The 12036-nt window shown below is 45.4% G+C and overlaps 1 protein-coding gene across 1 annotated transcript; it reads right to left on the bottom strand.

Moving 5' to 3' along the window:
- Positions 1-682: 682 nt before the first annotated feature.
- LOC132782775 (placenta-expressed transcript 1 protein-like) lies at positions 683-10803 on the bottom strand. The gene is made up of 4 exons (XM_060787687.2): positions 10559-10803; positions 7679-7886; positions 3978-4036; positions 683-2405 (listed from the first exon to the last, which is right to left on the bottom strand). The coding sequence occupies exons 1-4, from the start codon at positions 10731-10733 to the stop codon at positions 2152-2154; spliced, it is 696 nt and encodes a 231-aa protein (XP_060643670.2). The 5' UTR covers positions 10734-10803; the 3' UTR covers positions 683-2151.
- Between the last annotated feature and the right edge of the window lie 1233 nt (positions 10804-12036).

A 12036-nucleotide genomic window follows, 5' to 3' on the forward strand; every position in this document is an offset into this window, starting at 1 on the left:
ATGAATTAATACAAAGCATGAACTCTAACGCAGTGGTTCTCAATCTGTGGTGTTTTGGCTCACAAGTCCCTGAAATCCCAGGAAGTTTACCAACTGTTAGGATTTCTGGGAGTTGAAGGCCAAAACATCTGGGCACCCACAAGTTGAGAACCACTGAGTTAGAGTCACATTCATGCTTTGTATTAATTCATATCAGAGTGGGATATTGTGTTTTCAAGCAACGTTTAGTCGTTTCCGTTCCGCTTGAACTAAAGGGGTAAGCGCACTAATGTTGTCAAGTGATGGGCAATATGTTCGTCCTCATTAAAATGGATTTGGCGTTCCAGAGGCGCCAATAAAGCCAGTTGTTATTCCGCAGCATTCGTCGCAGGTGGAATAAAACTCTCTGGTTAAAACCAGCTCCGAAGGCCATTTTGCGCGAAACAGCGAGCAGAACCCTTCGGGGGAGAGAGAACTCATTCAGAGTCATGCCTGTGACTTTTCCAACAGAGGTATAATTAAGAAGGGGGGGATTTAATAGCTGCTCTTTCTGGTTGCTTTCCTCCATGACCTTCTGAAATGCATACATTTTGCAGAACCCAACCTGGGGCGTTTTTCTTTTGCAAAGCACCTAACACAGGTCAGCCAGTTCTCAAGACTCTCTCCGAAAAAAAAGAACCAGGCGGTAATGTTATTTGGAAAGCAACGAAGGTGCTTTATTTGGACAAAAAAGTATTTCAAATAACACAGGTTTCCCAAAATACATTTCAAATAACAAGGATTTCCAAAACATATTTTCCCCAAGGAATTATAGTCTGTACAAAAGCCATTCATAACCAACTTGGCCGGTTTGGAAACCAAGACCAAAAACTCAAAATACAATAAAATACAAGATACCCAAACCCCAATTTGTTCTCCATTCCTTCCATTCTGAAACCAGACTTCTTTGGAGAGAACAGAAGAAATATTGCAAGGGCAATATTTGGCAACTCCAAAGTTATGCCCTGCCGGCAGGGGTTAATACATACTGAAAGCTAAAGTTGGGATACTGGAGGCTGGCTTTAGAGATGTTGCTACAGAAGAAAGAGGGAAACATGGCACATTGAATCATAGAGTCAGAAGGGACCACAAAGGCCACCTAGTCCAACCTTGCAGGGATACATTCAATGGAGATGCAATGCTCTGTTTACATCCACAGCTGGACATTTTGGAAGGGTCTCTCCTTGCATTTTGGCTTGTAGGACATTGCCGCGATGGCCTCCGTTAGCTCTGAAGTCCAATGTCCTCCAAAACATTGACTGGTTTCCTACTCAATCTTCAGAGGTTCCCCAAAACTTGAGGTGATGCCAGAAGAAAATTTGGAAGCTTCCTTTTCCGGAATTCCATGGCTTTTTGAGGAACATCAGCAGTTGGTTTGAAGTTGGAGAAGTGGAGTTTTGGAAGTGCATGGGATTTTGGAAGAGTCTCTCCTCTTTGCATTTTGGCTTGTAGGACATTGCTGCGATGGCCTCCGTTTGCTCTGAAGTCCAGTGTCCTCCAAAGCATTGACTAATTTCCTACTCAATCTTCAGAGGTTCTCCAAAACTTGAGGTGATGCCAAAAGAAAAATTTGGAAGTTTCCTTTTCCAGAATTTCTTGGCTTGTTGAAGAACATCAGCAGTTGGTTTGAAGGTGGAGAAGTTGAGTTTTAGAAGTGCATGAGATGTGCATTGGGTTGCGGATTTGCCTTGTTGTGATGCCCTGCAAGGGTTGCATGCCCCAATTCAATGCAAAGGCTTCACATTTGGAGATGTAGCCTCATTCTTGGCCCTTCATCTCAACTTTGGATTGAGAACCATCCCTATTGCTAAGTGGATTTTGGAGAATCGTCTGAGTATTTTAGCCTGAGCATATAGCTTATTATGAGATGTTATGCATTCCCACCTTCAAGTCATAGTCCCTTGAGATGTGGCCTACAGCTTTTCGCTGTATTGTCTCTCATGTCAACAGAAGTGGTCTTGATAAGGATGAAGCTGTGGGAAGTGCAATCACAAAACATGGATACTTATTGGAGTAAGGAAGAAAGAGAGACATGTCGGGTAAAGCTTCCACCCTTCACCTTTTGGTGGGACGTGATGGTGGAAGCACACACCAAACCATATATATATAGCCTTTCTTTTGAGGAGGTCCTTCTTAGGCAAGGAGCTTGTAGCCCAAAGAGATGGAGAAGACCTGCAAGAGGGCCAGGAGGAAGGAGCAAGTTTGGGCCCCTGAAGCCCCACTGTGAGGAGGGCTTGGGGTCAACTGGTGTGAAGAAGCCATGTTGTGGTGGACCACTGTTGTGTTGTGGAGCAGGTGGCGGTCAGTTGTGTCGCTGAACGTTGAATGATGGGAACCAGAGGTCGGTTGAGAAGAGGAGGACGGTGTTACAGCCATTGTTGTTCTACCTGGTGGGAGAAGAAGAGAAACAAACATGGATGAGTCACCACTGTTTGATGTTTAAGACCTGCACTGTGTCTACACTACGTGGTCACATCAGTTTCATGCCACATGAGTAGTCATCATTCCAACTGAAGAAATGTTGGGGTTTGCAGTTTGGTGAGGGTACACTCAACCAACAGTAAGTCAACACATTGGTAAATCCAATTGGCTCAATGGGTCTACTCTAAGTGTGACTAACAATACGATTCAGGGCGTATTTTTAAAGAATTCTCCATGGTCCAAAAAGCAACCTTTCTATGCCTTGTTGTCATGCATTAGCTTCCTCAAAGGCCTCAAAAGGCTTTCATGGCCGGAACCACTGGGTTGTTGTGAGTTTTCCGGGCTGTATGGCCATGTTCCAGAAGTATTATCTCCTGACGTTTTACCCACATCTATGGCAGGCATCTTCAGAGGTTGTGAGGTCTGTTGGAAACATGGCAAGTGGAGTTTATGTATCTGTGGAGTAATATCCAGGGTGGGAGAAAGAACTCTTGTCTGTTGGAGGCAAGTGTGAATGTTGCAATTGGCCACGTTGATTAGCTTTTAATGGTCTTGTAACTTCTAACAGCCACCATGTCAGACCACACAATGTTTGGATTGAGTTGGATGATGTTTTTAAACTCAGCGAACTGTCTTTTATATGTATTTTATAACTTATTTATTATGCATGTTGTTTTTAAAAATTTATTTATTGTGTAGCATTGAATGTTTGCTGTTGTTAGCCATTCTGAGTCCCTCCACGAAGGTAGAAAAGAACGGGATATAAGAGTTCTAAATAAATAAATACACAGAAAAGCAATTGAAATCCATTTCTGTTAGACAAATTCAACAAAAATGAGAAAAAATGGAAATGAACAAATTGTGGTGACCAGTATTTTATAAAAACCCTCTAAAATCAGGAACACTAAAAAAACAAAACAGGAGAATTCCAGACAGGAAACAATCAGGTCAGCTAATACCTCCCAACAAAGGATTCCCCCAGGCAGGAAGCAGCCAGGCTTTGAAGCTGCAAGACCATTCAATGCTAAACAAGGTGGCCCATTGCAACATTCATTGTCAAACAGACAAGAGTTATTCCTCCCACCCTGGACATTATTCCACAGATATATAAACCTCACTTACTTAGTTTCTAACAGACCTCACAACCTCTAAGGATTTCTTTTTTTTGTCGTGTCAGGATCGACCTGAGAAACTGCAAGTCGCTTCTGGTATGAGAGAATTGGCCGTCTGCAAGGACGTTGCCCAGGGGATGCCCAGATGATTTGATGTTTTATCATCCTTGTGGGAGGCTTCTCTCATGTCCCCACATGAGGAGCTGGAGCTGACAGAGGGAGCTCATCCGCCTCTTCCCAGATTCGAACCTGCGACCTGTCGGTCTTCAGTCCTGCCGGCACAGGGGTTTAACCCACTGCGCCACCACTAAGGATGCCTGCCATAGATGTGGGCAAAACGTCAGGAGAGAATGCTTCTGGAACATGGCCAGACAGCATGGAAAAGTCACAGCAATGCAGTGTGAATGTTTGCAAATGCCAAATTACCTTCCTGCAGGCTTCTGGTCTGCATCAGCGTTGTGCCGTTGGCAAAGGAGACGAAAGCCCTGCGGTTGCAAAACAGAGAGGAAGAGTCATTGTGAGCGAAGTGGAGGAAAGCACCCTGCATCATTTATGTTACACAACAAATTGGTGTTTTAGCGAAAATGTTTTCTTTGTGATCGTTGCAAAACAAGGAGGAAAAGGTCCGGGCTTCCAAGAAAGCCAATAATGCAAATGAATGAGACGAAACACAATTTGGTTGCGGTTGGCACCTTTGGATAAGAGTGTATCTACACTGTGGGACCGGTGTGGTTTGGCAGCACTTTAACTGCCAAGGCACAATGCTACAGATTCCTTGGAGGTGTCCATTTATAAGGTCTTCTGCCACCTTTGCTTCCATGGCAGCTCAAGTATTGTCAAAACCGCTTTTGACGCAGGTATTTTCTTCTCTAGATCTCCCATTTTCATCTATATAAATAAAAATGTAATGTCCTTTTGTGGGATTAACAGAACTCAAAAACCACTGGACGAATTGACACCAAATTTGGACACAAGACACCGAACAACCCAATGTATGTCCTTCACTCAAAAAAAAAAATGATTTTGTCATTTGGGAGTTGTAGTTGCTGGAATTTATAGTTTACCTACAATCAAAGAACATTCTGAACCCCACCAACGATGGAATGGAACCAAACTTGGCACACAGTTCTCCCACGACCAACAGAAAATACTGGGTTTGGTGGGCAGTGTCTTTTGGTTTTGGAGTTGTAGTTCACCTACATCCAAAGACGACTGTGGACTCAAACTGATTTTTTTTGTCATGTCAGGAGCAACCTGAGAAACTGCAAGTCGCTTCTGGTGTGAGAGAATTGGCCGTCTGCAAGGACGTTGCTCAGGGGTCGCCCGGATGATTTGATGTTTTATCATCCTTGTGGGAAGCTTCTCTCATGTTCCCACGTGAGGAGCTGGAACTGACAGAGGGAGCTCATCCACCTCTCCCCGGATTTGAACCTGTGACCTGTCGGTCTTCAGTCCTGCCAGCATAGGGGTTTAACCCACTGCGCCATTGGGTGCTCCTCAAACAATGATGGATCTGGACCAAACTCTACAAGAATACTCAATATGTCCAAATGTGAACACTGGTGGAGTTTGGGGAAAATAGAATCTTGACATTTGGGAGTTGTAGTTACTGGGATTTATAGTTCACCTACAATCAAAGAGCATTCTGAACTCCACCAATGATAGAATTGGGCCAAACCTCCCACACAGAACCCACAACAATGCGTGGCAGGGAATGGCTAGTAGAATCATAGAATCCTAGAGTTGGAAGAGACCTGGTGGCCCATCATCCAGTCCAACCCCATTCTGCCAAGAAGCAGGAAAATTGCATTCAAAGCACCCCCGACAGATGGCTATCCAGCTTCTGTTTAAAAGCCTCCAAAGAAGGAGCCTCCACCACACTCCAGGGCAGAGAGTTCCACTGCTGAACAGCTCTCACAGTCAGGAAGTTCTTCCCAATGTTCAGGTGGAATCTCCTTTCTTGTAGTTTGAAGCCATTGCTCCATAGTGTCCTAGTCTCCAGGGCAGCAGAAAGGAAGCTTCTCTCTCCTCCCTATGACTTCCCTCATATATTTATCCATGGCCCTCATCACGTCTCCTCTGAGCCTTCTCTTCTTCAGGCTAAACACGCCCAGCTCTTTAGCCTGAAGAAGAGAAGGCTGAGAGGAGACATGATGGCCAGGGAAAGTCCTCTCAGTTATCTTCGGATCTCAGATAATTACCTCTTCTTGCTTCTTGCTCTCTCCGCCCTTTGGTTAACTTATTGGATCATACTGGTAGGTTGCAATGGAATCTAGTCCCACTACTTTGGTGATGCAGGAGATGTAGAACATCTCCAGCTCAAGATAGGACTTATATTTTTCTGTACGTGCCACTATCCACACGTGCAATTACACCACTTTGATACCTCTTTAACCCCTTATAACTCCATCCTCTGGCTTGATGGGATGTGGAGTCGTTCCAGATGGAATTGTTCCAGACGTTGAATGTGTGGTCTGTAGACAGAATGTGTGGTCTGCACTCGCAGAGCTCAGGCGGTTTGTATTTCAGTGTCAATGTTGACTTTGGTGGAGAGGTGGCTGCCAAGGGAGCGGAAATGGTCAACATATACTAATGTTACACCATTAAGCTGTATTTTTGGCATTGAAGAGGGATTGGCCTTCTGCATGTGCACATACTACATTATCATTGGCATATTAGAGTTCTATCACATATGCTGTTGTGATCTTGGTTTTGGCTTTTAGTCTGCTGTGGTTGTTTTTATGATGTTCAGCATCCTATGATGCCTTTGTGAGGCCACCCTGAGTCCTCCCCTCGGGGGGTGAGAAGGGCGGGGTAGAAATATAGGAAATAAATAAATAAATGGCTGGTGACTGCTGGAAGAGCACTTTGGTCTTCTCAACGTTCAATGAGCGGCTGAGCTTCTCATAACTTTCTGCAAAGGTGTTTAGAGTGGCTTGTAGATCTTCTGAATGTGCACAGACTACGTTATCATTGGCATATTGGAGTTCTATCACATATGTTGTTGTGATCTTGGTTTTGGCTTTTAGTCTGCTGAGGTTAAAGAGCTTGCCATCTGTATAGACCAAGCAAGGGCAAACTTCAGCCCTCCAGCTGTTTTGGACTCCAACTCCCACCATTCCTAACAGCCTACTGGTTAAAGAGCTTGCCATTTGTATAGACCAGCCGGTAGGCTGTTAGGAATGGTGGGAGTTGGAGTCCAAAACACCTGGAGGGCTGAAGTTTGCCCATGCCTGCTCAATAGATTGCAAAGGTATTTAGAGTGGCTTGTAGATTTTCTGAGTGTGCACAGACTACGTTATCATTGGCATATTGGAGTTCTATCACATATGTTGTTGTGATCTTGGTTTTGGCTTTTAGTCTGCTGAGGTTCAAGAGTTTGCAATCTGTATAGACCAAGCAAGGGCAAACTTCAGCCCTCCCGGTGTTTTGGACTCCAGTTCCCATCATTCCTAACAGCCTACCGGTTAAAGACCTTGCCATTTGCATAGACTAGGCATGGACAAACTTCAGCCCTCCAGGTGTTTTGGACTCCAACTCCCACCATTCCTAACAGCCTACTGGTTAAAGAGCTTGCCATTTGTATAGACCAGCCGGTAGGCTGTTAGGAATGGTGGGAGTTGGAGTCCAAAACACCTGGAGGGCTGAAGTTTGCCCATGCCTGCTCAATAGATTGCAAAGGTGTTTAGAGTGGCTTGTAGATCTTCTGAGTGTGCACAGACTACGTTATCATTGGCATATTGGAGTTCTATCACATATGTTGTTGTGATCTTGGTTTTGGCTTTTAGTCTGCAGAGGTTAAAGAGCTTGCCATCTGTATAGACCAGGCATGGGCAAACTTCAGCCCTCCAGGAGTTTTGGACTCCAACTCCCATCATTCCTAACAACCTACCGGTTAAAGAGCTTGCCATTTGTATAGACCAGGCATGGACAAACTTCAGCCCTCCGGGTGTTTTGGACTCCAACTCCCACCATTCCTACATATTGGGACACATTCCATAGCTTAAAGTGGCACCAACCAGTTGTATTTGTGCAATGCGGACACATCCCAGGTCCGTAGTTGGAACCGACTTAATTTCAAGGCTGGGAGTGTATGATGCTTGAGATGGGGAACTTTCCATTCTCACCTTATTTCTGCCGAGGCTACATTGGCGTTGCTGGAGGACGTCCACCGTGTCCGGGACCCGCTCCCAGTAACGTTTTTCTGGACGAGGCTCTCGGTGTCGCTGCACGCAATGGACTGGTCTTCGGCTTCCCAAAGCCCACGAGATTCCTCATCGGAGTAGATGGCTTGAAGGATCAGAGAAGTCCCATTCTCTATCCCGGAGACGGTTACTGCAACGAGAAGAGGGATTTCAAATGGGGTCAAGCATTCCATAGGAGTAAGGCGGCCCTATGGGATGGCCAAGTGCCAGAGGAACATTCCTCTCCCACATTCCTTTCCCTATCTGGTTTCGGGCATCTGGGTGGAAAATATCTCGCTTCTAGGGTGTGACTCATCCCAAGAACTAGAAGTCCATATCCTATAAAGATACATTAATGGAATCAGCGATGGCCAAATTGACCTTGTTTATGACATCATGCCTATGGAGACTTGAATGATCTAAAACAAGCATGGGCAAACTTGGTCTCTCCAGTACTTGGAAGGTTCTGGTGGACATTGACCTTGTGTTTCGGAGTTGTAGTTCACCTACATCCAGATATCACCGTGGACTCAAATAATGATGGATCTGGGCCAAACTTGGCATGGGCAAACTTGGTCTCTCCAGTACTTGGAAGGTTCTGGTGGGCATTGACCTTGAGTTTTGGAGTTGTAGTTCACCTACATCCAGATATCACCGCGGACTCAAATAATGATGGACCAAACTTGGCATGGGCAAACTTGGTCTCTCCAGTACTTGGAAGGTTCTGGTGGGCATTGACTTTGATTTTTGGAGTTGTGGTTCACCTACATCCAGATATCACTGTGGACTCAAATAATGATGGATCTGGACCAAACTTGGCATGGGCAAACTTGGTCTCTCCAGTACTTGGAAGGTTCTGGTGGGCATTGACCTTGAGTTTTGGAGTTGTGGTTCACCTACATCCAGATATCACCATGGACTCAATGAAAGCACTAGACCAAACTTGACACCAATATTCAATATGCCCAAATGTGAACACTGGTGGAATTTGGGGAAAATTAGACCTTGACATTTGGGAGTTGTAGTTGCTGGGATTTATAGTTCACCTACAATCACAGAGCATTCTGAACCCTACCAATGATAGAATTGAACCAAACTTCCCACACAGAACCCCCATGGCCAACAGTACTTGGAAGGGTTTGGTGGGCATTGACCTTGAGTTTTGGAGTTGTAGTTCACCTCCATCCAGAGAGCACTGAATGAAGGCTCTCTGGATGTTGGTGAACTACAACTCCCAGGATCCAAAAACAGCTCCACCCCAACCCCACCAATAATCAGTGTTGGCCATGTATGTAGTGTGCCAACTTTGGTGCTGATCCATTGTTGCTGGGTTCAGAGTGCTCTTTGATTGTAGGTGAACTATAAATCCTAGCAACTACAACACCCAAATGTCAAGGTCTATTTTCCCCAAACTCCACTAGTGTTCATGTTTGGGCATATTGAGTATTCGTGCCAAGTTTGGTCCAGATCCATCATTGTTTGAGTCCACAGTGCTCTCTGGATGTTGGTGAATTACAACTCCCAGGATTCAAAAACAGCTCCACCCCAACCCCACCAGTATTCCATATTGGCCAAGGTCTAATTTTCCCCAAACTCCACTAGTGCTCACATTTGGGCATATCGAGTATTCTTGCCAAGTTTGGTCTAGAGCAGAAGGTGTCACCCCAAAGGAGATTAATCAGAGAATGCAAGCTGTTTGTGGTGATTGTATTGATGTGAGTACTGTGTGTCATTGGGTGAGTGAGTTTAAAGACACCTTCTGTTGTGAAGAATTCAATGACTGCACATTGCTTAAGTCGCATTGACCAATTGTATGTGCAGGGTTCCATACTTTGCGCTTTAACGACACAACCGTTCAATGCTATGGCTTCCCACCCAAATGGAACTGTAGAGGAGAGTCTACTGAACAAGCCAGTACCTGAAGCATAACCAGAGGCGGCCCTAGGTAATTTTCAATGGTAAGCAAACAGAATCCCCCCCCCCCCCCCAAAACAGTCACTGATATATATTTTCTGTTCGTCGTGGGGGTTCTGTGTGCCATATTTGGTTCAATTCCATCATTGGTGGAGTTCAGAATGCTCTTTGATTTTAGGTGAACTATACATTCTAGTATAACCCCCGGTGGCGCAGTGGCTTAAAGCACTGAGCTGCTGAGCTTGTTGATTGAAAGGTCGCAGGTTCGATTCCAGGGAGCGGCATGAGCTTCCGCTGTCAGCCCTAGCTTCTGCCAACCTAGCAGTTCAAAAACATGCAAATGTGAGTAGATCAATAGGTACTGCTCCGGCGGGAAGGTAACGGCGCTCCATGCAGTCATGCCGGTTGGAGGTGTCTATGGACAACACTGGCTCTTTGGCTTAGAAATGGAGATGAGCACCACACCCCAGAGTCAGACATGACTGGACTTAATGTCAGGGGACTACCTTTACCTATACATCCTAGTAACTACAACTCACATATGTCAAGGTCTATTTTCCCCCAAGAGCGCCTCAAGAGCGCCCCTGGGCAAAATCAACTATATTGCAAATGCTTGGGTTGAGCCGCCCCTGCGCATACCAGTACGGCCATCTGTTGAGGAGTTTCGAAGGTGGAAGCATTACTTTTCATTCAACCCTCGTCCATCTATGGAGCAGAACTTCTACATTAACCCCACATGCCATATTTGAGTCTGATACAGATAGGGATTCATACACTGTTAGTTATGATACATCCGAAGGGAGGCCATTGTTGTGTTGAGCCATGTTGGCTCAAGCGGTGCCAAACTTCAGTGTAGACTGCATGTTGAGGAACTTGGAGACATGCATCAAGTCCACCTGGTCCACTTACCTGTGTAGATGGCACCGGGCTTGTAGTAAGGGGGAGTCACTTCTAAGAGGTACGAGCCCTTGGCAACGGTGCTGCGGATGAGTTCGCAAGCCGGGGGCCGCTGGAGGTGAACCGGGGAGACCAAGAAGAACACGATGGCGAGAAGATGCAGCCGAGAACGGGACAAAGTTTCCATGATGATGCTCTCAGAGTCGTTTCCGCTCTTCTTCTCTTCTCCTTCCACCAAAACCTGCCTGAGCTCAGGTTGCGACGGCAAAGGTATTTATACCTCTGGAAGATGCAAATTCCCCTCCGCACACACCTTCCTCAGTGGGAGGTTTCATCCCGGTGACACATCCACTGTGTCCTTCCTCCTGGAAAATGCTTTCCACGGATACCTGCGAGACTCACCTGAGTTTATTCATGCATTTATTCCAGAAATAGAAGACCTTGTGAAGAAAGAGGATGGCATTATTATTAATGGAGCCACCAGTGGCGCAGTGGGTTAAACCCCTGTGCTGGCAGGACTGAAGACCGACAGGTTGCAGGTTTGAATCCGAGGAGAGACGGATGAGCTCCCTCTATCAGCTCCAGCTCCTCATGTGGGGACATGAGAGAAGCCTCCCACAAGGATGATAAAAACATCAAATCATCCGGGTGTCCCCTGGGCAACGTCCTTGCAGATGGCCAATTCTCTCCCACCAGAAGCGACTTGCAGTTTCTCAAGTCACTCCTGACACGACAAAAAAAAAATATTAATTAATCTATATCAATAATTGATTTTGTCATTTGGGAGTTGTAGTTGCTGGAATTTATAGTTCACCTACTATCAAAGAGCATTCTGAACTCCACCAACAATTGAATTGAACCAAACTTGGCACACAGTTCTCCCATGACCAACAGAAAATCCTGGAAGGGTTTGGTGGGCAGTGTCCTTTGGTTTTGGAGTTGTAGTTCACCTACATCCAGAGATCACTGTGGACTCAAACAATGATGTATCTGGACCAAACTCTACACGAATATGCCCAAATGTGAACACTGGTGGAGTTTGGGAAAAATAGAATCTTGACATTTGGGAGTTGTAGTTGCTGGGATTTATAGTTCACCCACAATCACAGAGCATTCTGAACCCCACCAACGACAGAATTGGACCAAATCTCCCACACAGAACCCCCATGTGGGCCACAGCAACACATGGCAGGGGACGGCTAGTCTATATAAATAAAAATGAAATGTTCGTTTGTGGGATTAGCATAACTCAAAAACCACTGGACGAATTGACACCAAATTTGGACACAAGACACCTCTCAGGCCAACAAGTGACCACCACTCATAAAAACACTGAGAAACACGGCAGAAGAGACTTAAAAGGCCATAAAATAAAATAAAAATACATTACATTACAATGTATGCGCATAACCACATAAATACACTTATACACAAATATATATATACACACACAAAACACATATACACAGACTGGGCCACAGCAACGCATG

This window comes from Anolis sagrei, chromosome 7 (assembly GCF_037176765.1).
Source record: "Anolis sagrei isolate rAnoSag1 chromosome 7, rAnoSag1.mat, whole genome shotgun sequence".
Taxonomy (NCBI): Eukaryota; Metazoa; Chordata; class Lepidosauria; order Squamata; family Dactyloidae; genus Anolis; species Anolis sagrei.

Coding starts and splice junctions, on each gene's coding strand:
- LOC132782775 (XM_060787687.2), bottom strand. CDS start 10,733: ATGGAAACTTTGTCCCGTTCTCGGCTGCATCTTCTCGCCATCGTGTTC. Junction 4,037..7,678: donor GTAGCCTCGGCAGAAATAAG/GTGAGAATGGAA, acceptor TTGCAACCGCAG/GGCTTTCGTCTCCTTTGCCA. Junction 2,406..3,977: donor GACCAGAAGCCTGCAGGAAG/GTAATTTGGCAT, acceptor TTCTCCCACCAG/GTAGAACAACAATGGCTGTA.